At 41.5% G+C, this 27,621-nt stretch overlaps 2 protein-coding genes across 2 annotated transcripts; one reads left to right on the top strand and one right to left on the bottom strand.

Annotated features, from left to right (window-relative positions):
• Positions 1 to 350: 350 nt before the first annotated feature.
• On the bottom strand, positions 351 to 6,344 carry LOC123661008 (regulator of G-protein signaling 17). Its single transcript, XM_045596024.1, has 7 exons — positions 6,256 to 6,344; positions 5,670 to 5,678; positions 5,112 to 5,201; positions 4,756 to 4,817; positions 1,240 to 1,406; positions 628 to 851; positions 351 to 552 (listed from the first exon to the last, which is right to left on the bottom strand). Exons 1-7 carry the CDS (start codon positions 6,342 to 6,344, stop codon positions 351 to 353), a joined length of 843 nt encoding a protein of 280 aa, XP_045451980.1.
• A 12,660-nt stretch (positions 6,345 to 19,004) lies between these two features.
• Positions 19,005 to 21,257, top strand: LOC123661015 (protein charlatan). Its single transcript, XM_045596030.1, has 5 exons — positions 19,005 to 19,279; positions 19,373 to 19,738; positions 19,829 to 20,377; positions 20,488 to 20,729; positions 20,810 to 21,257. Exons 1-5 carry the CDS (start codon positions 19,013 to 19,015, stop codon positions 21,210 to 21,212), a joined length of 1,827 nt encoding a protein of 608 aa, XP_045451986.1. The 5' UTR covers positions 19,005 to 19,012; the 3' UTR covers positions 21,213 to 21,257.
• Positions 21,258 to 27,621: the final 6,364 nt, after the last annotated feature.

Genomic DNA, 27,621 nt, shown 5'->3' with positions numbered 1-27,621 from the left:
TTGTGTTTTATAATAAAACAAAACGTTAACTGTAGGGTATTGCGCCCTGTCGGCGCGGGGGTGAGGAACTTACAACAAATGGAAGCTTTAGGGTTGAAAATTAAACTCCAAGACACTCAGAAAGAATGAACTTTACCTAGTCGATGAAAACACAAGTGCTGAACAATTCAGATTATTTACATAGTAAAAAATACAAAGATATTTCTATTTACAATTCTTATTTTATTTTCGTGGGATTAAATATTCAAAATTATTAATTTTATTGTTAACAAATAAAACACAATTTACATGAACAGATTTATTCGTTGACTCTCTGGCAAACTTAATTGGTCCACCTTTATTGCTTCTAACTAAGGACGCTCGTCGGCGCCGTGCGGTACCGGACTCGGGAGACGGAGTGAGGGGCGAGCGAGGACGGGGACGTGCAGGCGGCGGGGAGGGGAGGGGCGGCGAGGGGGAGTGGGGCGGGGCGGGCCGGGGCACAGTCGGCGGTGGACCAGCGAAGTTGCCGCGGCGGCGGCCGCGCGCGCCTCACCTACTCTTACACTTAACCTAGCTATATACAAAATTAGTACCCGTTTAATAAATTATATGTTGCTATGTACAAGGGCGCGGCGCCGGCGTCACTTGTCAGCGGGCGGCGCGGGCGCGGGGGCGGGCGCGGGCGCGGGCGCGGGCGAGCCGGCCGACATGCGCGCCAGCGTCTTGTAGAGCGGCGAGTTGACGAAGCGCGGGTAGGAGTCGCGGTGCATGAGGGTGTAGATCTGCAGCTGCGCCTCGTCGAACGTGTGCGGCGTGGGCTCCACCATGTTGCGGTTCACCGTCTCGCGCACGCGCGAGTCCAGCGACACCTGCCGACGTCACACACTAGAGGCGCTGCGGCGTCAGAAACTGATCAGCGTCAGATAGATATAGTGGGTTATTCCCACCGGTATCGACACAGACGGTGCAGTGGACTGGACGTAGGTTCAATAGTAGGGGGTTTTGTTTATAAAACTATCAGAAATTTACCAATTATAACGAAACATTGAACAGGTAAATATATAATTAAGGTAAGTTTTTTTAAGAGAATGTAAAAAATATGATATATTTGTTGGCGAACACACGCGTTGTAAGAACGTTGTAAGAGTAACTTTAAAACATTTAAAATTTCCGGTTTCGTTGGGTGTGGTCAATGTAATAAACATTGAGGTCAGTCGTACTGAACTATAAATCAGCTCGGTTGGAGATGGCGGTTACCTCCTTGGGCGAGAGTATGGAGATGTAGTCCTCATAGATGAAGCGCGCCTTCTCCTCCACGGCGTCGGGGTCGGTCTCGCGCTTCAGCTCCTCGCACGCCAGCCAGAACATGATGTTCTCCTCCGAGTACTCTCCGCGCAGGAAGTCGCGGAACACCTTGCGGCCCGCTGTCACAAGCAATCACAATTAAATTACAAAAAGAATTGATAATAGTAATTAAGTTGAGAACTCCCAACCTAGCATTTATCATTATATTTTGTCATATATCTTATGCTTATAATATATTATATTGTTAGAAGAATAGTGAGGAAATGTGATCGTGGTGGTGTCAGCGAGTCTATCTATATAAGAGAGAAGATTCATCATATAAGAGAGAGAATATCATATACTATGAACTAGTAGGTATAAGGGAACCCTTGTGCGTTTAAAAAGTCAACCTGCCTATTTATTGTAAGCTAGCTATCCCCGCGACTTCGTACGCGTGGATTTAACGAAAAAGTTATTGTTCAGTTCGCAGAGTTAAAAAATTAATATTTCTAAAATAAAAGTAGCCTTAGTTACTCCTTATTACATCAGCTATCTGCCAATGAAAGTCCCGTCAAAATCGGTCCAGCCGTTTCAGAGATTAGCTGGAACAAACAGACAGACTGACAAAAATTGTAAAAAAGGCTATTTTTGTATATGTTCCGTGTATACCATCAATATGTATTTAATAAAAAGCGGTTATTTTGATATTACAAACAGACACTCCAATTTTATTTATTTGCATAAATAAATGCGTGTAAGCAGTCGTTATTTTTTTTTAAATTTCAATTTCTCTTTGGCTCCTAAAAGTATATAATTATATTTATGCTTTAATAGATTAGAGCTTGACCAGAACCTCGACACGTGAAGAGCATTATGAGGTTTACCCAAAAGGAAAGTGACATCAACCGTGACTAGGTATATCTACACTGGTTCAGCCGTTTCTTCTTTTTTCCGGATAGTGGAATCAAATCAGCATTTGGTAAAAAAGTAACAAGTTTCGGCTACATTTTAACGTCTACGGTTTTACTTTCCATATAACTGAAACCAGGACGGCTACAGAACATAGAGCGATCACTGACCACCAGATGTGTGTAGTGTCTATACATAGTCTTGCTCTAAATATTGTTACAAAGAAATAAGAAACATTTTTTCTATTGCACGTCACGTTTAACACCTTAATATATAATTGTGTTTCCTCGAGAACGAAAAAAAACCGACTTCAATTACATCGACGAGTAATACAACGTAGATCGACGAAAAAATAGTCAAGTAACTACGCGTTATCAAAGATTACTCAAAAAGTAGTTATCAGATCTCAATAAAATTTATATGTAACCACTTGACAAACATCAGCTTTCGATTAAATTAAAAATTATTAAAATCGGTACACCCAGTAAAAAGTTATTGCGGATTTTCAAGAGTTTCCCTCGATTTCTCTGGGATCCTATCATCAGATCCTTTTCCGGTTTCCTTATCATGGTACTAAACTAGGGGGTATTAGATATAACTCGAAAAGTAGTTGTTAGATCTCAAATAAATTTAAATGGGACCAATTGACACACACCACCTTTACACATCGGTTAAAAAAAATTGTCGTAATCGGTGGTCCACACGGTCAACAGTTCTGATGTAACATACATAAAAAAAATACAGTCGAATTGAGAACCTCCTTCTTTTTGGAAGTCAGTTAAAAACCATTAAAATTATATATAAAGTTTATTTGAAGTGTGTCCTTTAAACGTTGAGGCCAGTTATCAATAGAAGCACGCACTCTATCCAAGGAAAAATTCTTCACTGCCAATCGTATGAACTGTACGGGGAAGAGAGCGCTAACGCAGATGTACCCCGTACATCTCCCGCGTTTCGCTCCGTATACCGAGAGGTGGGTAGGAGCATGGGAAGGTTGGTGGGTTTGCCAATCGTATGGATTGTTTTAGGGACTCCAAATTACCATGGCATTTAGAGCTAACCATACTCTCTAAAACTGACGATAAATCATAATCCAGCGGATTAAGACCAGGACTACATGCTCGTGTTCAGGTCTGATGAAGTCCAAAACGCTGGTTTCTAACCAAGATTGAGTGAATCAGCGCCGAGCCTCGCTGAAAAGACCATTCTCAATTATTGAACATAGTGTTAGGGGTTAGGTATAGGGGCTTAACTAACTTCTCAAGAATGGTATCTTGATACACTTGTGCCGATGTTTTGATACCTTTTTCAAAAAAATATGGCTCAGTCACTCCTTCCTAGCCAACACTCCACCAAACCCTCACTGAAATCGGATAATGCCCACCTTGTACTCTGTTGACTAATTATTAAGCTTCCTTAAAGTTTTGAGCATAAATACGATCCTTTTGTTTGTTAAATAATGCACAATTTTAAAAATGTTCTCTTCCGTAAACAAAATTTTCTGTGATCTCCTTTGCGTACCGCTTAAGTAGTTAGTTGTTTGATTTTATCACCCTATTATTTTTTAAATTATCAGTTTGGAAATGACCAGTACATCTCTTATAGGCTTCAAGTCCTAAGTCATCTTTTAAAATACGCGACATAAAATATTCTGTTTTTTATTTTGTCCCGTACTGCTTTGATCGCCTTTTTCACACACGTGAAACACTCCGTGAAAGGCCCGACCTTTTTCTGTCACAAACAGAGAGGTTTCATTGTACTTATCAATAGCCCAATTTATACATTTGACTAAGAATTAGCGTATAAAGAGTTTTAAAAATTGTATTTGGCTCCATACGCATTTTTTATATCGCAGGGGAACCCATTTACGGGTGACATCCAGGACGCCCGGGTAGGCACTCTTAGACCGTATGTCCACCTCAGGGCTTGGGGGTGCAATACCGACTAAACCCCTGCGGGAGCCTTAAGCCGCTTTAATTGGAAGGTTCCCGAATCTGCAGGCAACAAGATCCCTCCACCCGCTCGTCATCTTCCTTCTGGGACATTACTGTCTCGCAGAAGGAGACCATCGCCTTCCAGGAATCGTCGTTGCCGACCATCGCGGTGATGACGCTCGGGAGTGACAAGTCCCCTCCGAGGACTGTCGTCAGATCGCGACGCAGCGCCGATTTGGCTATACCTACCTACTTTGTGTAATACAATAAAATTTATTCGGTTCTCTTTACCACCCCACCCATTTTAATATCACAAAATATTTTACAATGTATTGGCGCGAAAATGAAAATACATACTGGACAATCATATAAAAATGACAGATTTCCAATTCAAATGTACTATTTTGTTTATTTTTAATTGTAACAGTATTTATGGCCAGACTGTGTAGATGTATATATATATATGGGTGTGTGTGTGTGTGTGTTTAGTCTCGTTTTATATTTAGTTAAATAAATACAAAAAGAGTAAACAATAAATTAATACTAATATAGAAAACTAAATTTTTATTAATCTTCTGACAATAGTTGATGAGAAATGTTTTATGAAAATCAAAAAAATACTGTCGTGATGTTCAAGAATACACACCTGCGCTACGCATGAGCCGGTCGAAGGATTGGCCCCAGCTCTGTATCTCCTCGAGTGTGGGTCTGCAACGAGAAAGAACATCTTTGAACTCAAATAATCCAAGTACTGGTTCAAGGTATTTATCGTAATCAAGCAACAGCTTAGCTTTGTATAGCACATGTCAACGCAAAACAGATCGTTATTTTAGACTACGCTCAGTGGGCAGTACGTATTTGTAACTGTTCCTTGTGCAACGCGCACATCAGCCCCGGCGGCGCCTCGCCCGCGGCTGGAGCGCGAGCTCGCGCCGACACGTGCTACAGTCTGGCGCGCTAGCCGACACTCAACACTCAACACTCAGACACCGAGACACTCACGGCGCGTCGCCGTCCAGCAGCAGCGGCTCGTGCGGGCCCGCCTCGCGCGGCTTCTTGCCGGGGCCGCCCTCCGAGCTGCGCGCCGCCAACCTGCGCGCACACACACTTACAAAACTTCAATCATTTTATTGACTCATGGCCTACGAGACTATAAGCTAATAATTACATTACTTTTCACATTATTCTTTATCTACTTCGAAATAATAACAGCAGCGTTTAACGTCGAAGAAGCATCCGGCGCTGCGGAGGCGATTAAATGCTATTGACGATTGTAGTATTGTTGTTACTGGTGTTATGCTCTTCTATACGTAGCACGTATGTGCCACGTCTAGTGCTCAGTGCGACAAGTCGTGAAGCCAGTGGCTGCAGTGTAGTTGCCGTCACAATCAACGAAGCCAATAATAGTAGTTCTTTAATATTTACAACAGTATCAACGTAAATGCTCTCTCGTTCGTCTCTAGAACGAGACCGGTGAGTCTCCCCGCGAGTGCGGCGCGGGCGCTCACACACAGTCTGCTACACTGAAACCCTCGGCGTTCACTGCCCGCGACCACTTACCACTTGGCCCTGCAAAAACGAACATTTAAAACATTAATTTCGTTGCGATGAACACCAGCAACATCGCTGTTATGAAGTTATCATCAAGAAGTTACGTTGGGGTTACGTATGAGTCGCTTCGTTACGCCGAAGGCATGTCAGTGCAGTACAGTGCAAGCGCAAACTTATGATCAACATCATACAGTGGTCCAACGCACGCGATAACACGACTGTGCTGCGCTCACAGGCGCATTTATTGACCAAAATAACAACGACCATTTCGTTGCACACATTGATTTTAGAAACATTTTTGTGTGTTATAGTGCCGTATTAGTTTTTGTTTATTATTCTCCCCGTTGTTTTTAAGCAACTGTTAATTAATAAGTTGATTTTGATAGTGATACTGACAAACGAATGAAACTATACGAATAAGTAGTAAATAGTAATGAACCTACACGAATAAGTAATTGAATTTAATATATTCCACAACACTACCAGTGGGAGAATTTAGAAAATGATGAACGTGCGCATGTAACAAAGAGAAGATACAAGGAAGGCGGTGGACCACTGTATTATGTCGCAGTAATGCGAGAGGGGGGTGACTGACCAGGAGCAGGAGCAGCAGCAGCACCAGCAGAGGCAGCACGGCTTGGCGGCGGGCCGGCAGCCGCGCGCCAGCGCTGCCAGGCTGCACATCTGCAACACACGCCACCGTCAATCGATACACACACATAAAACTATAAGGACTTTCAAGCCGAGGTCACTATTCATTAATGTCTTAATTTTAAAATAAGATTTGTAGATAAACACAACTAACTTAACTTTCTTCACGCATGACAGCTGCGTGAAGAGAGTGTAGTTCTTGGTATTGCTCTGGAATATTTAAGCAGAATTCTAACTTACAACGAGTATGTTTAGCTTTAGAAGAAAAATGAATGGACATGACGTGAGGTAACCTTAACGTTTCTGTATAATCTCGCTACCCGATTGATACACTTGTATCAGTGTATCGCTAGAGTAGCGCGGTGACTTCAATTCAGAATGATTCCTAATCGCAGTCTAGCAATATGTGCTGCAGCGTATCATCTGCTGTTACGAATGTCTCATTACAAGACTCCCGCGAAGTGAACGTGACTGACACACTTCTGCGTTCCGATTATTGCTGTATCGGTCGCGACTTACGATCAGTGCGCAGCGGCGGTGCGTTCAGGAAAAACAGTCGATCTGTCAGTAAGGCCCGATCCACATTACAGTGTCGATCTCAAACCGTTCTCGGTCCAATCTCGATCCGGTAAAACAAGAAACAATAGAAGGATCATTGTGGGGGTGTGATTTGATCGGAACTTGGTTTTTAGGGATAGTGTGAATACACTCGTTGTTTTTTATTTAAAAATGTTTTACCGGATCGAGATCGGACCGAGAATCAACTGAAGTCAGTACTATAATGTGGATCGGGCCTAAGTCTCGACAGCAAGGGTCTGCTGTTGTCGATATTCTGATTTTGATGAGTAATCCGACCTAGTGTGGGGTGTCATTTATATATGTAGGTATTATTTATTTATACATTTTTTGCAAAGAGAAACATTTACATCTGTCATCTGTGAACTAAGAGCTAGCACTAAGTTACAGATGTTACTTACAGGCGACCGTGTTTTCAAAATATTTATTATTATATCCTGACAAACTTTCTCATGTACTAGGAAGAAGAACTTTCTTTTTTATATTTTTTCTTCGAAAATAGTCCCCATGCTACGGAACCCAGTTGGCGCTGGCCACAAGTAATATTGATGAAAGCGGCGTAACTGAAGTTAAAGTTCTCGCGTGCAGAGGGAGCCCTCTGTACAACGAGGACGTTGAGTCGCGTGTGCTCGTCGCGTCGGAGCCGCTGCCCCTTCGCCCCGCCAGGTCGGATCCTGGCGCCTTTTCCTACCTAGTTGTTAAGACTCGCTACAACTACATTAAGAAATTACGCGTAGTAGTACAGCTATTAAAACAATAATATTAACAGTATTTGAGCGATGCCTATAAAATTATGTAAAGTTACAGCTCAAAGGAAGAGAACTGAACTCGTGTGAGTAATTCATGAAATATTTTTACTAAGAAAAATATTGCTAATAGCTGCAACTAATGAGAACAGCTCCACATCGAGTAGTGTGAGGTGCTGTGCACCGGCGCAGCTGGTCTCTTTAGGCCCTTATAAAGATTTAAAAGTACAGCCTTAGCCCACTGCGCGGCCGGCCACTGCCCTGCTCCGGCGGCAGCTACGCCCAAAGTGCAAGTGTACGGGCGACCGCTCTGTTCTGCTCTGTTCGCTCACCTACAGCTGCGCTACGGAAGGCGAGCCGCTCCTCAAACCCGCTCCCAGTACTTCATGTCAGCACACTGTCACACTGCGGCGCACTCCGGTACACTTTGTCTTACAACTAATACTATGTGCGTGAACTTTAATATTGTTAAAATCCTTCGTAATATGTTATTAACTTATTAATATTATTTGAAAGACTGGCTTTCGACTTGCTGCGCTAACTTCACTCTTCAGCGCTTATCACTCGTTATCACTTCCGATCGCATGAGCCGAGGACGGTCGCACTGACCCGTCGGTGCACCTGCGGAGGACGCGGACGTCAGGAATACATCGCGCTGTGGACGACGGCGGCTCCACGTGGCGCTCCGGGCGCCGTGTACCGGGCAGAGACGGCCTTAGTGTTTAGCGAAACCTAACCGTGCCCGGTACGCGGTACGCAGCGGATGCCGTAAGATAAATCTATATGAAAAATGTAATTTGCAAAAGTAACAATAAAACTATATCATCTAAAGTGGAGCCGTCGAGGTTTGTTATGGTTCAGAGCGGCGAGACGCCGCCGAGCGGCCGCGCGGCGGAGCGCGGCGGTCGAGCAGCGCGGAAGCGACGCAACGCTCGTCGACGGATGCGAAAATAAACAGCGTTTGGAGGGTAGTGGGTGAGGGTCGCAGGCGCGTATTAATAGCGCGCTCATTGAGGCGCTCGTCGCACCGCGCGCTCTGTATCGCGCTCTCATTATCATACACACGAGCGGCCGCACGACCACGTCGGAGAGCGCCCGGCGCGAGCACGAGGCGCCGCCGGGGCGGCGGCGGTCGATACGGGCGCGGCCGACGTCGCCGGAGATCGAGCGCCAGAACAATTCCAGAGCGGAGGATGCGCTCGAGGCCGAGCGGAGCGAAGTGCGCAATCGAGGTCGACACCGACGACCGAGTTCAAGAAAACATGCACCGGTGCCTACTGCGGGTGATGCGAAATTTATTTTCAAGTGATTCCTCGACGATCGAACGGACACCGCGGTCCAGGCGAGGCACTCGGGTGGCGGCGGCGCTCACCTGCGGCGGCTAGGTAGCCGGGGCAGCCGAGGCGGCCGGGGCGCCGAGGCGCGAGGCGGCGGCGGGCGGCTCGCCGGCCATGCCGCGCTAGCGGCGGCGCGGGCGCGGCATGGGCGGGCGGCGAGGGCTCACGGGACTGCCGCGGCCGGGGCGCGACTGAGAGATCGACCGCGGCGCGGCGCCTCCCCGCCGCGGTGCGCGCGCCGCCAGTGCGGGCGCGGCGCCGGCCCGGAGCGGCGGGGCGCCGGACGCGGCTCTCGTTCCGGGTGCGTAGCGCCTCGGTCGATGAACCGTTACGCGCGCTCGGCGCGACCTGACCGCCTATCGCTATCTGCTTCGTCCGTATTGATTTTTAAACTAGTGCGTCATCATCCATTTCCATTCATACATAAGAAACGCGTGTTTATAAACTGTAGGTATGGTTCAGAGTGACGTATTATTTTTATAATGGATTTTTAACCGACTTCCAAAAAAGGAGGAGGTTCTCAATTCGACTGTATTTTCTTTTTTTTTTTTTATTCAATCGCAAAAGATTCATTATCGAGTAATGTTAACTAGATACATACACGAGGAACGAACAAAATGTACCGTACTAAAATATCCTATGTATGCGATCGTGTCTCGCAGTGACGAGTAGAACACATACCTACTTACATAGCTAGCACCTCAGTGCCGAGCGCTCCTCTGCATCACGAGAGGGTTTATGTGCCTCGCTCTATTAATCACAACTTTACGATTCGATCTAATTTCAGTCTCCCGCCCCTCCCCCTCCGCACACACCCCGCGTTATTCAAGTCCACCATTCAAGCCTAAAACTGCTCAGTACATATATATAAACAATGTAATAGTCAAATGTATAATAGTCCTCGATAAGTAGATGTGCACTGTATTGCAATCAACCGGCCCGTCGTCACCTCGCCACAGAGCAGTCTTCTCTAAGATAGGTGAAGGATGCGACTGATGGACAGCGCACAGAGTATATTTTAAAGTTCAGTAACGTAAACCAAATCTTTACGACTGTAACTTCTGCGTCCGCCGGCGCGTGAAGTTTGCTAAATAAAGGTCGACTCACGTAGCAGTTGCAGTCATAAGATTGAGGCGCTGCTTACGAGTGACCTTTGTACCTAAGTACCGGAATAAATAGCGAAATAAAAACGTTGAATTTAGACATAAGGCTTTCTTTCGCTTTTCTAACAAAACTGCCACTTAAGTATCTTGTCACTCGCCATCCTCAGTGATCGACGCGAAACGACGCGAACCGACGCGAAACGAAAGTAGCCTTCCCGCGCGATCGGCACCCGCCTCACGCACCTGACTGGCGACAGCTACAACAGGTACGAGCACCGCACGTGTTCGCACGACACGTCGCGAGTTCTCGCGAACGATGCGGTGAGTGCTGCGAGTTGCGACTGTTTACGTTAATTCAAAACGAAAAATTATTATTCCGATTGTCGAATAGGATTGATCGGTCACCAAGTCTTCTCCCGCTATACACCGCTATTGTGTACACATTTTCAAAATGTTTATTATTCGTCGTTTCGGCCACCGAACAACATTATCCGCTGAAAGTTAAGTGCCTGTAGTAGGAACAGTATATCTATTACGATACTGAAGATAAAGCCCCGCGATGAATGAATGAACGGCCTATTGGCGCTCGGACATCATTTCAATTAAACTTTATTCCTAACAAAGTTTGAGGAGATTTTCTTTAAGAAGCTATTCTTTAGCAAGCTATACTCGTAGAATTGATAATTGTGTGCAACAATTGCACCCAATTATAAAATATTTATATTTCATTAATTTTATATTTTACTAGAGATTTAGAAAAATCATACTGAATGAGCATGGCAGTCGTGATTTTTTTGTCATTTTTTTTAATTCTACAAAAGAGCGTTGTTTAACAAATATATAAAAAAGGATTAAAAATATAATGAACATCAGTGTCAATTTTTTTATAGTTATTATTATAATTCAAATTAATATTTTAATTTATTCAAATAGGGTGAGCTAAACGCAACTGAATGAATGTTTATAGAACAAATAATATTTAGGTTAGGGTGGCTCGCGAGGCACAAATATATTTGATATGAGAAACACGTTATGCCGTGATTTTATAAAATGAAAAATATTTCTTAAAGATCTACCAAAACGTTTCCAGCCTAGGCCTAGTAGGATCTATATCGGAAAGTAGTGTGCGTTGTAATCAAATAGTATTCCATACGCGTCATGGCTTTTCTTCATTGCCACAACGCGTTGAGATCGAATAGCATGTAAGCCACGACACGAATTTCGCTATTTGGTCTTTCTTTGATTGCCACAACGCGTCGTGCGCGTTTTCATTAGAGCCATAACACGAATTTCGCTATGTGGATGTTTTACTGTGACCACATCGCGTTGTGAGCTATTTTTCCCCTCAATGAGCGTTTTCGATCTTTGAGCGTAACATATACACTGGAACATTTTGCTGTAGAACACTGAAAATTTAGTCATTAAATGAATATTTTTTTTTTCAAACCTTGGGTAAGGAGCTCTCACAACAACAATCACACGGTATTGGTAGCGTCTGGTCGAGACCTCGCAGTGTCAGCGGAGCATCGGAAGGAAGTGCGTTTGTTTTGTAACGAGTGGACTGTTTATAACAACTTTAAATTTGATAAATATCTAGCAAAAAGCTTTAATTTTTTTTAGACTTCAGAACTATGGAGACAACCTACGAGTTAATTGATACGCTCTCGCGGTCCCGTGTTCAGTAACGCCGCTTTCACTGCGCTGTTTCTTCACAAGCTATTGTAAGAAACACCTGAGCTTTTAGAAAACAATAGTTTCTATTTATCACTAGTCGGGACCCACTAGAATGGAGTTCTACTATTTTAATACAAAATTTCGTTCCCTATTTTATTTACTTTGAATGTTCAAATATAGTTTCTTACTCGGTGTCATTGGTATTAGAAGAGCCTTTTACTTGTATCTTACATTTTTAAACAGCACTTCGTCACAACCTATTTAGAATTTTTATATATATCTATAATTATGAATTTCGTAAGTTTTGATTTGTTAAACTATTGATTTCTGATTCATTTATGTGTTCCGTCTTACCTCGGAGCAGTGCGAATTTTTACCTACTTTTATTTAATTAACTAGCTGCCCGGAGAGACTTCGTTCTGTCAATAGTTAATACATTTTTATTTATTTATTACATTAACAATGTGTTTTATACGAAGAGATGATGTTAAATAAAGATAACGCAGTATTTACATGTCGTAACAACTGAGCATCTGGAACATTTTGTTTCGGATATTTAATTTACCGTATTCACTAGTTACTGCGAGACGCGATAACAGCGATGAACTTCTGTCATCTTGTGTAAGTACATGCAATGTATATCGATACATAGATGCTTGCATAAAGCTCGGCGAACTGGTTTTTAAAAACTGTTAATGTTCATAGTGTAGACTATTTGTAGTTCTTACTAGCGGTCGATAAATAATTTAAATTATAAGTTTGAACTCTTTTAAGGTTCTGTTGTCAAAGACTATACTTCTATAATAATAAACAAGAGTATATATGCGTGCGTGTGTCAAACACATGATAGTGTGTGTAATGTTGTTTTATTTATTTAATGTATTTTTATGCTTAATTTAAAAAAAAATAGCATTCTGCACTCCTTGTCTACATAAACTATAAGTGTGCAAAATTTCATACCCCTCCGTCGGGTCAATTTTCGTAAAAAGGGTTACAAAGTTTTAGCTTCGCGTATTAATACGGGTGTAAAGATTATTTATTGTTAATATTTTATTTACATCGATAACACTACGACTGTCATTTCGATGTTGTCGCTGCAAAGTTTATAATTATTACGGGTACATATTTATAAATGTTAATTTTGATCAATTTTGTTATGAAGTTTATTTGTTTCTTGTTCGAAATTGGAATGATGTGCGCAACCATTTAATGATATAATAAATGACGTACTCAGCTTAACTTATCTTCCCCTGCAATCTGATCAAATTTATTTGTTTATTTATTTCATACATACCTACAAGTTTACAGAGCTTTGCTCCAGACTCAAGTAAGTCAATCAAAATAAAATAAAAAACGCAAAAACACATGACATGAATGACAACTGAATAAAATAATGATGAATGTAGAATTAGAAATATACAATCTTATCAAAATACAATAATTAAAATTTACAATGTTAATAAAAAATACACTTAGTGGATAATATTAAAAGAAATAAATATCAATAATTTGGTTAAGAAATTCATATGTAGAAATTACAATATATCTACAACAATGTCAAAATACAAAAACTAGTCAAAATTCAGAATTCTGTTTATATAAATACATTGGTATTGGTATCTGTATATTAGATGTCAAAAAAAACCCCTACCTATTTAGTGTTTGGCCGCGAGATGAGGAGGTCCTCTCCATCATCACACTGTAATTTATCTTCCGCTGCAGTCTGATCAAGTACCTACGTCGCTTAAAATAAATTGATATGTAAAGATATGGATTTTTCAACTCAAAACTAGCGAACATATTTTGTAAAATTACACAACGACTTTTTGTCTCGATATACGAACAAGTCCTAAGTTAACTCGACGACCAAGTACAAAAATTAATCCTACTTAACTTTTTTTTATAACTTAACTTACTTAATTAGGACGTTACAAAGACCCCTGACGCAAACATTTGTACAAATAAGTAAACAAATAGAACTTTTTTGGAGCTGCTGAAGCTACACGAGCAGCAGCTGCGCCCTCCTGCGAAGCGCTCCGGGCCGCAGCTGACTCGGGCCCGAGAACGTTACTGAACACAAGATACGAGCCCTACTTACACACTTTAATGAAAATAGAATATTAAAAATAAGTACAAGCAGTTAAAGGGATTCCTTTTTAGAAGCGGCGTAACAATTTTTGTTTGTCAATCTAAAAATATCGTCGTAGGAGCTCATTCATAATTTTTTATATTTTTTATTTTCGTCGCATTCGGAGTTTCCTGATTACCGTTCTTTAGAGGAACATTAGTATCTTTTCGACTCAGATATTTTTCTAAGATTTGTTCCCTGATAAATCCTTCAGTTTGTTTTCTATCCCATAAATAATTGAAACGTTCTATACGTTTCAACGTTTAAGATAGATAAGTTGAAGATAGAAAGATAAATAAATTCTACACAAAACACACACACGGTCATCTGTTCCTAAAGTAAGCAACTTAATGCTTGTGGTATAGGTAACAGCCGACTGGTATAGCTACATGTTTTTGTTTTTCGATAAACTTACTATACACATATAAATATATGAATTAATATTTATATAACACCCAGACTCGGGGTGGGAATCGAACCCACAACCCTCGGAGCAGAAAGCAGGGTCACTACAAACTACGCCAACGGGCTAGTCGTACGTAAAGTCACAGTCGTAGTAGTTCAACTATTAGTAGTGTTCGAAGAGATCGCTTAAGTTTTTCGTAATAAACTCGAAAATAAAATAAATTCTACTACGACGGTCCACGTCCTTATCCACAAATATACGACATCAATGATACAATTACTGATAATACGTATATCTTATATCTCTCGTAATCGATTGACCCTCGCACGAGTGACATCGACTACGTGTCTGCAGCTCTGTAGCGCTCACCTCGCGCCGGTCCCGTCGCGACCTCGTCCGTCGCGCCCGACATAACGCCTTCGAACTGATAAACAATACACTTGCATCTAGAAATACATCCTTCATGGGTTCAAATATTTTTGAAGTAAAACTTCTTAACCGACTTCCAAAAAAGGAGGAGGTTCTCAATTCGACTGTATTTTTTTTTTTTTTTTTTATGTATGTTACATCAGAACTTTTGACTGAGTGGAGCGATTTCGACAAATTTTCTTTTAATCGAAAGGTGGTGTGTGCCAATTGGTCCCATTTAAATTTGTTTGTGATCTAACAACTACTTTTCGAGCTATATCTAATAATGCGTTTTTACTTGACGCTTTTTTCGTCGACCTACGTTTTATTATACCACATAACTTTCTACTGGATGTACCGATTTTGGTAATTCTTTTTTTGTTGGAAAGGAGATATCCCAAGTTTAGTACCATGATAAGGAAACCAGGATCTGATGATGGGATCCCAGAGAAATCGAGGGAAACTCTTGAAAATCCGCAATAACTTTTTACTGGGTGTACCGATTTTGATAATTCTTTTTTTGTTGAAAAGGAGATATCCCTAGTTTGGTACCATGATAAGGAAACTAGGATCTGATGATGGGATCCCAGATAAATCGAGGGAAACTCTCAAAAATCCGCAATAACTTTTTACTGGGTGTATCGATTTTGATAATTTTTAATTTAATCGAAAGCTGATGTTTATCAAGTGGTCACATATAAATTTTATCGAGATCTGATAACTACTTTTTGAGTAATCTTTGATAACGCGTAGTTACTTGACTATTTTTTCGTCGATCTACGTTGTATTACTCGTCGATGTAATTGAAGTCGGTTTTTTTTTCGTTTGTCTGCAAACACAATTATTTACGGACTCTTGACTTGGGGAGAATGCTGGTGAATGTGTGACGAAAGCGTTACGAAAAGTGTGATCGGGTGAGGCGAACGGAAGTTGAGAGGGAGATACAAGTGAGCTGGAGCCAAAGTAGTTTTACTTCATTCGTGTGGCCTAGAGCACACTCGTTTTTTTTAAATGTTTTAATGTCAGCAAGTAGTGAAAAATGAGCATGAAAAGAAAGGAAGTAAAACGTTTTAGTTTTCCTGTGTAAGGCTTTCATAATATATACCTATTCATAAAATGTACACAAAAAGTACTTGTTCCAGTTAAGTAAATGGAGCAGTAACTGTTCTTCATTTTTTGTTCCTAGTTTTCAAAAGTAACTGTTAGGTGCAGTTCTGGTCCAATTTTACACTGTTCGTATGAACATTTTTATTGATTGAGGTAGGTTGTTAATTTACGACTCGTATGACATGAAGCGAGTACTGTGTGTATTGTGGCAGAAGGTCGTTATCATATTTCGGATAAAACTGCGTACATTAATCTGTTTGCAATTAAATGAATTGGTAGTAGTTTTATATTTAGTTTCATTAAAATCTATCTTTTTTTTTAATTAATCCCTATGTTGAATTTTTTTATTTACAAGCTTTGGCAGACAGCTTCAAAGCGTTACCCGCTTCTTCAAAGAAGTATTTATGTGATCAAACGTTACCGCAGTCTGTGGCTCACAGACATATATGCCAACCTTGTGACGTATCTTTTATTTTAAATACTGCTTCATATTCACATTCATTCGTGTAGAGAACAACAAGTTATGCCCAGCAACGAGGGCGCTGCGTGTGTGCGCTGGGTGTTTGGAGGGCGCGAAGCCTTCTGGGCGGAAGGGGGCACCGCAGGCTTAGCGCCAGGGGGAGACCCGGAGGGAACAGTTGTCGGTGGTTCCCGTTTATAACGTTTACGTACAATTTCCAATATATAATGCGTGGACGGAGGAAGGAGAGTGTAACATGCGTAGTTTTGAAGAACGTGCACCTGAACAGTAAGACACTCGGCGCGGTGATAAAGACATTTGTTGTTTTGTCAAATAAGTATACTTTAAAAAAAGCGAATCTCGAATTATTGTTATCGAATTATATTCGAAGTTTGTTGCATTATATTTTTATACTGACTCGCTACTTTCATTTTTTTTATACCATTACTAGGGTGACAAACAAACATATGGTTTTCCTGATGGTAAGCAATTTGACTCTAGACGCCTGCTAAACGCCAGGAGCGTCGCAAACACGTGCTGATCTTACCCGGCAGCACTATTTCGAAATTACCTAAACATTGAAGATAAAAATTAATAATAGTGCTCTTAAATCATGTCGAATTTCTGCGGGAAGTACAGAGCCCCTCGGAATGTGATATGCCGACAACAGGACAAAATCACGGAGTTGTTAAAATATATATATGATGTCATAGATATGAAAAAAAAGGCTTATATAATAATAATAATAATAATAATGATAATTACTATTATTATAAAAAAATTAAGGTAATATATGCGAACAGAAATGTCTCATAAATATAAAAGAATTCAGAGGTAAAAAGAATTATGTGGTGTCATGGGACACCAGGTAGGAACGAAGTTCCTTCGGATAGTATAGAAGCAACACAATTTGAAAAAAAAATGTGAATTTTATATATATTTTCTAGTTCTTGATTTTTTTTTTTTTTTTTTTTTAATTTTGTTGATTGGTTTTAAATAAGTTCATACAAGTATTTAGGAAATTTAGTATTCTAAAAAATAACAAATAACGTAAAATAAAATAAATCAAACAAAATAATAATAATAGTTCAAACTATTAAATGAAATAAAAAACATATGTCTTTATTTATTTTGGTCGACAGTATAAAATTACATAAATAATTTTAAAAAAGTTTACTAGTAATATTTTAGTTTTACAAACGTCATATTATACAGTCGCGTGACTGATATTACGTCACTTCCGTTATATATTTTTCTTACGGTTTTAGTATCACATTTTTTTCAGTTCGCTCGCCCAGCCAAATGTCAAGCCTGCCGTAAGGAACTTCATTCCAAAAACGCTGTCTCATACATCCCGCTTCTGATTAAATTGATGAACTCGATCAGCTCGGGTGCTGTTGGTGCAGCTGCCGGCATGCGGGCAGTCGTTGTCTCACTTTGTACAAGTTAATTTCTAAGTTTTGTAACATAACATTTCTACTGTTGCTGCTCTTGTTTGTAATTCGTTTGAAAATTTGACGAAAGGTATTTGTTGGTTATGAAATAGATAACTAGATATTATTTAATACCTTTATTTTACAAACACCGGTGTAGGTAGGTGACTTGGTACTCTACAATATTGTCCACGATAGTCGAAATATTTGTAAGAAGTTAATTTTTATAATGTCTATTTATAAAGTAAGACTCAACATGTCAATGTTCTACACACCTGTTCTAATTAGTAAATGACGTTTACGTCAAGTTATCATAAATAATGTTCTTTTGTTACCACGAAAAAATTAATAGTCAGTTAAGTTTGAAATAGATCATTCTTACTGTGGTGTGTTGGTTTACGTATGTAGATATGAGTCGACCACTCTCGCTGATATTTCTCATGAAAACTATTTCATTGCAATAATAAAACTATTGGAAGAAGTAATGGGAAGTACGTATTTAAGGACCTAGGAAATGAAGACATTGCAATATTACCGTCGGGGAGCGCCTGGCCGCCTCACGGCCGCGGCCCGCAGTGCTCCGAGCGCACGCCGGCGCGCGGCGCGGATCGATCGTCCGAGCCGGCGCGGGCGGGAGCCGCGGCGCAGGGCTCGCTGCTATCGATCGCGGCGGGCGGGGCGGACGGGGCGGGCGGGGCGGCGCGGGGGCCTCCCCACAGCGCCCGCCGCCCCGCGCGGTGGCGGCGGGCGCTAGTAGGCGCGCACCCGCGACGCGGCCGGCAGCGCACGGCCAGCAGCTCGAGCCCGCTCCGCCTCCTCCCGGACCAGCTGCAGCCGCTGCACGCGCGTCGCCCGCACGTCGCCCGCACGGGCCCCCGGGGGGTGGGTGGTCGCGATTGTATCGCTCGAATACCACTATGAGATTCCCTCTCTCACTGCTAAATGATTACTTGACGTAAACGTCATTTACTTCGTCGACACCTAATCGATTTGTAACCAGTTCGAGCGACCCAACTTATAACGAATCGTTTGACGGTACGCTTGCGCTTCTGACGATTCTAAGATTTCAAATTAAATCTTGTTTATTCTAAAAAATTTACAATAAATGACGTTTCTTTGACTATCATACAATATAACACTAAATAATAAATCAAATATCTAATATTTGAATAAGAAAAATATAATATAATTACCTGCTTATAAAAGGTATAGTTACGTCAATATCGCACGCAACCCTCCCTCAATGACTAATATCTTCAGCACTTGCACGCAGTCAACTTAGCGGTAAATCAAATTGATTCGCAGAGTTGTAGCCGGTAGACAATGGAGGGAGGCGCGGGCGTGGGCAGCGTAGCTTCCCTTACGATGGACTGCGAGGATATGTTTAAAGAGATAACAAAGAAGCTTTACGGCGAAGAGGCGACTGTGGGTGTGGGAGTGGGCGTGGGCGTGGGCGGCGTGGTGGGCGTGGAGTTCCCCGCGGCCGAGCGCGACCTACAAGACGACGAGTTGCGTCCCGAGGAGCACATCACCGCCTGGGGCCTCGCCGCGCTCATGCAGAACGGATTCCCTCCACCGGGAATTTTACAGGTTACCTTGCTGTCTCGAAACCTTCATGTCTCTTTACGTCTACACTACATACCATATTAGGTACGTAATGTTAAATGTTAATTTGGACGTCAGGCTAACTTCACACCCCGCACGGATCCGACGGCGGAGGACCGCTGGACGGCGGCTGAGGAGCCGCTGGCGTGGGCGCACTCGCGCGTAGCCGCCTACAACCCCGCGCAACGACTCTTTAAGTGCACCGACTGCGAGTGCGTGGGCTTCCTGGCGCGCGTGGCGGAGCACTGGCTGGGCACGCACTCGCAGGCGCGCGCCTTCCAGTGCCCGCTGGCGGGCTGCGGGTTCGCGAGCGGCTGGGCGCGCGCCGTGCGCCAGCACCTGGCGCGCGACCACCACTCCGACCCCGCCGCCGCCGACCACCTGCTGCGCGACAACCCCGCGCTGGACGACCTCACGCGCTACTTGCAGCGACTCAAGACTAAGGTGAACATTTTACTGAAAATCTGTTTGAAAAAAGTGCATATAGTGTGAAATTAAAACATTTTAATAGATTATTGATTTAACTAACATCAGGTAGAGACCGCGCGCACCGAAAGACGTACCGTCGCCAGCACTGTGGTGGCGAGCGCGGTCGTCGGCGAGGCGACCGCGCCGCAGTCCGAGAGCGGCGGCGAGGGCGGGAAGCGCTACGCCTGCGCCGCGTGCCCGTACGCAACCGACCGCAGGGATCTGTTCACGCGCCATGAAAATATTCACCGTGACGAAAAACCATTCCACTGCTATCTGTGCCAGAAGCAGTTCAATAGGGCCGACCACGTCAAAAAACACTTTCTTCGCATGCACAGAGATCAGCCATATGATTTGAATAGAATTCGGCGAACTAATGTCAAGAGTGCGGGAAACGGAGGGTCGACGACGATGTACTGCAGTGGGCAAGCCGGTGCCGGCGCCGTGGCCACTGCGACCAAAGCTGCGGACGCGGCGCTGCCCACGCTACCGCCGGCGCCCCCCGCCGAGTGCCGTGCGCCACCCGTCAAGCTAGAGCGCGCGCCGCTCGTCAAGACCGACACGCCGGCGACCGCGACTCACAAACCCAGTGCGTCGAGTCCGGTCAGGCGTAAGGTGAGAAAATTTTATTCTTACGTGAGTTTAAAATGAGCGCAGACGTCGTAGGTATTTTCGAAGGGTACCTATAACAAAAATGTTTGAACTTTGCTTATTTAACACTCAAGCAGGGGGAGCGGCGGTACGCTTGCTGCTACTGCGCGTGGTCCGGTGTGGACAACTGGTGCCTGAAGCGGCATCTCAACACTCACCTGAAGCCGTTTGCATGCGCGCTGTGCGAGTACAAGGCGGCGCGTGCCGAGCGCCTCGCCACGCACGTGCACAAAGTGCACAACAAGAAGGCCTGCGCCAAGTGTCCCTTCCTGGCGGACGATCAGCAGCAGTTGGCGCTTCATCTGCGCGACGCACAGTGAGCGACGTCTCCTTAACGATGTATGTTTTCCTGCACTGTCCCAAAGACAAGAAAATCAACGAAAATGTATTTCACAGCCACATCGAGAGCCGCAACTTGAAGGTGCCGTCGGGAGTGAACCGCGGCGGGTTCGCGGGTGGCGCGCCGCAGGCGGCTCCCGGGAGCGCGGTGGCGCCGGGCCCGTTGCCGGGGGCGGGCACGCAGGCCGTGGGCGGCGCGGGCGCGAGCAGCGCGGCGGCGGGCGGCGCGGGGGCGGGTGGAGCGGCGGCGGGCGGCGGGCGGCGGCGCGAGAGCAGGGCGGCGGGCGCGGCGCGGCTGTTCGGTTACCTGGAGGCGTCGGACGGCTCGGGCGACGAGTACGAGCCGCCGCCGCTGCCCGCCGAGTTCGGCGCGGCGCCGCACTACGCGCGCGACAAGGAAAACGCCGCGCCGCCGCCGCTGCACCACGCCCTGCACCACGACCACTGCCTCCGCTACTAGATACACTACCTTCTGCTCCGACAACAATAAACCTCTGTATTATAACTGTGTCTTTTATTATCTAATGCAGTCGATAATTTCCGATTACTTGAGAACTATAAATAGATATTGTCCCAATAAAATAAATATTAGTATCCTAATGTAATCTATCTATCTTCTATTATATACTAGCGAGCCGCTCCGGCTTCGCACGGGTATAAAATATAATTATAGCCTAGGTCATTAAAATCGATCCAGTAGTTTTGATTTATTCATTACTGCCCGTGGCCCGCACGCGTTAACTTAGAGTAAAAGCCGGCTGGAACCGCCGCAAACGCTACGTACCGCGATTTTTAAATCTGTAATATCTTCGAAAATATTCATTTAAATCATATGCTGTAAAAGGCCATATAGATCTATATTAAATAAAAAACATATTTAAAGTATTTAATTGGATAAGGATTAATGCTGTATTGGTTAAAATCGTTTCGAAAATTAGCCATTATTTGTCGTAAAAAGTAAATGACAAAAAAATGTTATTGTGGGATATCCATAAGAGATAGGTATATACCATCGCGGAGTAGCGGAGTTTTGTAGACCTTTTCAATGTGTACAATACTTAGTACATTATTTTGATAAATCTCGTAGGGTTCAGCCTGCGTTTGCAATTTAAGCGAAATTTTTTTTATTATTTACGACATAACATTAGAAAACTCAAAAATAACAGTATTTCTCCACTATTTAATGGATGTTATTATACATATAAACCTTCCTCTTGAATCAATCTATCTATTAAAAAAAACCGCATCAAAATCCGTTGCGTAGTTTTAAAGATCTAAGCGTACATACATGTGCAGGGACAGAGAAAGCGACTTTGTTTTATACTATGTAGTGATTATATATACTCGTATATAAAAGCGAAAGGTCACTCACTCATCACGAAATCTCCGAAACTATAACACCTACAAACTTGAAATTTGGCAAGTAGGGTCCTTATAAGACTTAGGCATCCGCTAAAAACGGATTTTACGAAACTCGACCCCTAAGGGGGTAAAACGGGGGTTGGAAGTTTGTATGAAAGTCCTATGTTTTTGAAGTAAGAGACTTAAAATGTATGCTTTATAGATGGTGAGAAGGTGTCCAAATAATGTATCTTTAGAAATCAACTCCCTTTTGGGGTTAAAACGGGGTATGGTAGGTTGACTCACTCATCACGAAATCTCCGAAACTATAACAGCTTCAAACTTGAAATTTGGCAGGTACGTTTCTTATAGGGCGTAGACATTTGCTAAAAACGGATTTTATGAAATTCGACCCTTAAAGGGATAAAACGGGGGTTGGAAGTTTGTATGAAAGTCCTCTGTTTTTGAAGGAAGAGACTTTAAATTTAAAATGTATGGTCTATAGATAGTGAGAAGGTGTTCAAATAATGTATCTTTAGAAATCAACTCCCTTTTGGGGTTAAAACGGGGTATGGTAGGTTGACTCACTCATCACGAAATCTCCGAAGCTATAACAGCTACAAACTTGAAGTTTTGCAGATAGGTTCCTTATAGGGCGTAAACATCCACTGCGAACGGATTTTACGAAACTCGACCCTTAAGGGGATACAATTTCCAAATTCCAAACAAAGGAGGTTGGAAGTTTGTATGAAAGTCTTATGTTATTAAGGTAAGAGACTTGAAATTTAAAATGTATGCTCTATAGATGGTGAGGGAGTGTCCAAATAATACATCGTAATCTGTATATATAAAAGAGAAACGTCACTGACTCACTCATCACGAGAACCCAAAAACCGCTGGATGGTCCATCTATCTAAGATGGACAAAGATGAAATTTGGCAGGGAGGTAGATTATAGTTAGTAGACGTCCGCTAAGAACGAATTTTGCGATGTTCCACCGCTAAGGGGGTTTAATTGGGGTTGATAGTTTGTATGAAACATATACGGCAGCTATAAGTTCGCCTGATAGGTTATTTATACTGCAGCCTGAAAATAAAACTAAAAATGTGGTGTATAGAGAGGTTTTATAAAAATAACTATTAAATTATAGTAAATTGTGCCTTTGAAAAAGTTACTCAGAGTGATAAGCATTTCAAGTGACTGAAAAAAAAAAATTTGCGTTAAGCATCTTAATAGTAATGTATATCTTCATAACCACGCGGACGTAGTCGCGGGCAACAGTTAGTGTATTATAAAACAAAGTCCCCAAAAGCGTATATGATCGATTCCCTCAAAATCTACTAAACGGATTTTCATGCGGTTTCACCAATAGAGAGAGGGCTTCAAGAGGAAGGTTTACGGAACGGCTAAGCCGATTTTGATGAGAGTTTCACTGGAAGTTTGCCGGGAAAACTTTGTGACAAACTGATTTCAACGCGGGCGAAGCCGCGGCCACAGCTAGTATATATTATATAGTAGTAGGTATAATAATTTAATATTCACCAGTGGGACTACAATACCTTAATGGTGTTAGCTCGCAAATGAAAATAAAACCGACTTCAATTACATTGACAAGTAATACAACGTAAGTAGACGAAAAATAGTAAAGTAAATCCGCGTTATCAAAGATTACTTAAACAGTAGTCGTCAGATCTCGATCAAATTTAAATGATACCATAAGACAAGCAGATATCAGCTTTCGATTAATATAAGAATCATCAAAATTGTTGTAGTAGATTTGGCCTCGTAATATTAGACCGATAGTCCGAACCGAAGTAGTTTTATTGGATTCCGATAGATGGCGTAGCGACAACAACGCGTATGCACCGTCACATAAATACGTGTCATCAAAGATTACTTACTCAAAAAGTACGCATTATATCAATCAAATTGAAATGGAATTTATAAATAATAAAAAAGATAATGCTAAATTGCAGGATGATTTAAATAAACTTGAACAATACTGTAGATTTAAAATAGCTTGTATTTGAATTTAGGAAAATGATGTACAATTACATTTTCGAGAAAAAGAGAAAATATTTCGTATAATTACTCAATCTCTAATACACTTTAAAAAGAGTAACGGAGGTAAGAGATCTTGGAGTTCAGTTGAATAGCAAACTCGTGTACGCTGGTTAAAAATGTTTAACCAGCATATAGACAAGATAACAACCAAGTCGTATCGGATGCTGGTCTTTATATTCAGGCAAAAGACAGTTTTTAAAAATACTCAGACCTTAAATTCTACTGTATAATGCATATGTTAGATCAAATCTACCTCTACAATCTACCTCTGTCTCCAGGACAAGGTATTGTGGCAACTCATTTCTCGCAAGATCATGTAATGTCTATGACAACCAGTATAATGACATCGACTTGTTCAGCAGTGGGTTCAATAAGTACAAATACTTATTGAAAGGAGAAAAAAAAAGGAATAAAAAACTAATCTAAATTTGAGTTAATGTTTAAAATTATTGTTATTTTTGGCTGTAGGTACTATTTATTTTTCAAAATTATTTCCAATGTGATTTTCTGGTTTGTAATGTTCGATTTATATAATACATATTTGATTTTTTTTTAAATATTATATATATGCCAATTATATTTTATTGTATTGTGTTACAATCTACTGTGTATATTTCATACTAGCTGCTGCCCGCGACGTCGTCTGCGTGAACGCTATACAGCACCAAAAATACCTACGATTATACCTTTTAAAATAACATTCATATACCCGTTTCTTCTTTACATTTCATATCTACAGAAAAATCTCATAGATGGCGCTGCTTTAAAATTGTCTTGTCTTATATTCATTTAATTGTGTTTATCGGTTTACTTACTTATATTGCATGATTTTCATAGTGTGAAGCTAGGTTATATAGCATGGTTATTAATATAATAACAACAACATTCAAATATGCGTCGTTAGATTACACGTTGTTACAGAATGCGTTGAGGAAATAAAGGTTCACTGCTCGTTCCCGGTAGGTGATAGCATGATAATATGTAGCCTATATATTGACCCGACTTTTTAATAATGTTCGTGACAAATTTGAAGTAAATCCATGCGGTACTTTTTGAGTTTATCCCGGACATACATACAGACAAACAGACAAAAATTCTAAAGACCATATCTTTGGCTTCGGTATCGATTGTAGATCACACCCCAAGTATTCTTTTAAGGAAATATTCAATGTACAGTTCTAACTTTCCTACCATTTTATTATATGTATAGATGTACCTAATATTTTTGTAAATATTTTATGTAATAATTTCACGTTTTATATATGTGTTTGCTGGGTTAAACATTGTTATTATTTTGTGAAATAATTGTATTGTTGTGTGCTGTTTGTTTCCCAATAAATTGTAATAATAAAAAAGCCAAGAATCAGTTTTCGATTAAAATAAGAATCATCAAAATCGGTACACTCAGTGAAAAGTTATGTGGTATAATACAACGTAGGTCGACGAAAAAACAGTCAAGCACATACGCATTAGATTATCACTCGAAAAGTACTTGTTAGAGATCAATTAAATTTAAATGGGCCTACATAACACACACCACCTTTCGATTAAAAAAAAAATCATTGAGGTCCACCCAGTCAAAAGTTCTGAGGAAATATACATAAAAAAATAGTCAAACTGAGAAACTCTTTTTTGGAAGTCGGTTAGAACGATCCAAAAAAGTTTTGTTAAATTGACGGATACAAAAATGTTTTTTAATTCGCTACAGCGCCATCTATGTTTAACTCCTTTGTTTCTTGGAATTCAGTGTCAACCAACCTACATAGCATGGCAACACAGTTGTAATACTAACCTTCGCGTCTGTTAATTTAAAATGACGCAACAAAATAAAGTACTTGCAAAATCATAGAGGGCGTTAAAAGTAAACTTTGTATACCTACCAACTTTTGTTTAACATAAGGTTTTTTTATTTTAAATTTTTAATACACTACACTGTGACTTGAGGGGCGATATAATTACGTTGATTTACTCCTTGTTATGTTCAGCTCGCTGAACGTAGTAATACGAGCGTGATATGTTTGTTGATTGCAGTCGACCTCTCTGCTTTATTAAATGAAATATGTGAAAATAACTAATTAACTACTACCTACGCTTCCATGGCAGGGCGACAGACTCAGACCCGGGAGACACCTGGCCCAGCTACAAGACCTCCCCCCGGCGAAGAAAACCACTCCAGCGCCACAACCAGACCGGCCATTGGTCGCTATCAAGGCACCGGCCGCCAACGCACAAGAGGCATAGACAGGCGATCGTAGCCTTTTGCCCACAAAAATGTGATACTAAAACCGTAAGAAAAATATATAACGGAAGTGACGTAATATCAGTCACGCGACTGTATAATATGACGTTTGTAAAACTAAAATATTACTAGTAAATTTTTTTTAAATTATTTATGTAATTTTATACTGTCGACAAAAATAAATAAAGACATATGTTTTTTATTTCACTTAATAGTTTGAACTATTATTATTATTATTTTGTTTGATTTATTTTATTTTACGGTATTTGTTATTTTCTAAAATACTAAATTTCCTAAATACTTTTACTTAATTAAAAACCAATCAACAAAATTTAAAAATAAATCAAGAACTAGGAAATATATATAAAATTCAACATTTTTTTTTCAAATTGTGTTACTTCTATACTATCCGAAGGAACTTCGTTCCTACCTGGTGTCCCATGACTATTTTTTTTTTGTATTATTATTATTTTATTTTACATTTTACCACTTTCCGTCTTTCTTAATCTAGCCGGAGCGTATCACCTAATGTCTATTTTTATACTATTGTCTTTAATTTTACATTTTCTGCGAAAAATACTTTTTACAGGGATTCAACTTATAAAAAAAATTATAGTATTAATATGATTAGTTATTATATGAATATTTAATTTAAAAATTTCTAGTTTCCGCTCGCAACTACGTTCCGTTTCCTTCAGTTAAAATATTACCTCTTGTCACTTCTTGTCTATGATAACTTAAAATTACCTACCTACGTTCGACTGCCATCCTAGTGTCTGAGACATATCAGCAACCGGTGACAGAGCAGCAGCTCTTACCTAACTTAAGCTCTCACTAGGTCGATGTAATTTAACTGAAAAGTAATACCTACTAATTGAATTTAATTGCTAAGGGTTAAGAGAAACGCAACATATGATAATACTGTTTATTATAGGCGTGGTGCGGACAGCGGGCACGGCGCCGGCGCATGCGGCGCTTACAAAAATAATATGCTTATACATTTACATACACGTCGACAGAGTATTCGTCACTACATTATCGTATAAAAATTGCTCCCCAACATTCGACGCGATCCGCTCTCTGCGCGGCGCGGGGAGCGGACCGCTTGCGCGTATCGAGTCGTACTCCTACAGCAGTCGTCGGGCGCTAGGGCCGGCGGGGGCGCTAGGGCCGGCGGGGGCGCTAGGGCCGGCGGGGGCGCTAGGGCCAGCGGGCGCCAGGGCCG

The sequence above is a fragment of the Melitaea cinxia genome, chromosome 16 (genome assembly GCF_905220565.1).
Source record: "Melitaea cinxia chromosome 16, ilMelCinx1.1, whole genome shotgun sequence".
NCBI lineage: Eukaryota > Metazoa > Arthropoda > Insecta > Lepidoptera > Nymphalidae > Melitaea > Melitaea cinxia.
Note: the sequence above shows the minus strand (reverse complement) of the source record. Positions and strands in the feature narration are given on the sequence as shown.

Excerpts from the sequence above, each read along its gene's own strand:
- LOC123661015 (XM_045596030.1), top strand. The coding sequence starts at position 19,013 with ATGGAGGGAGGCGCGGGCGTGGGCAGCGTAGCTTCCCTTACGATGGAC. Across the intron at positions 20,378-20,487 it reads CGAGTCCGGTCAGGCGTAAG|CAGGGGGAGCGGCGGTACGC; the intron begins GTGAGAAAATTT and ends TTAACACTCAAG. Across the intron at positions 20,730-20,809 it reads CTTCATCTGCGCGACGCACA|CCACATCGAGAGCCGCAACT; the intron begins GTGAGCGACGTC and ends TGTATTTCACAG.
- LOC123661008 (XM_045596024.1), bottom strand. The coding sequence starts at position 6,344 with ATGTGCAGCCTGGCAGCGCTGGCGCGCGGCTGCCGGCCCGCCGCCAAG. Across the intron at positions 1,407-4,755 it reads CCGGCTCATGCGTAGCGCAG|CGGGCCGCAAGGTGTTCCGC; the intron begins GTGTGTATTCTT and ends TGCTTGTGACAG. Across the intron at positions 852-1,239 it reads CCATACTCTCGCCCAAGGAG|GTGTCGCTGGACTCGCGCGT; the intron begins GTAACCGCCATC and ends TGACGTCGGCAG.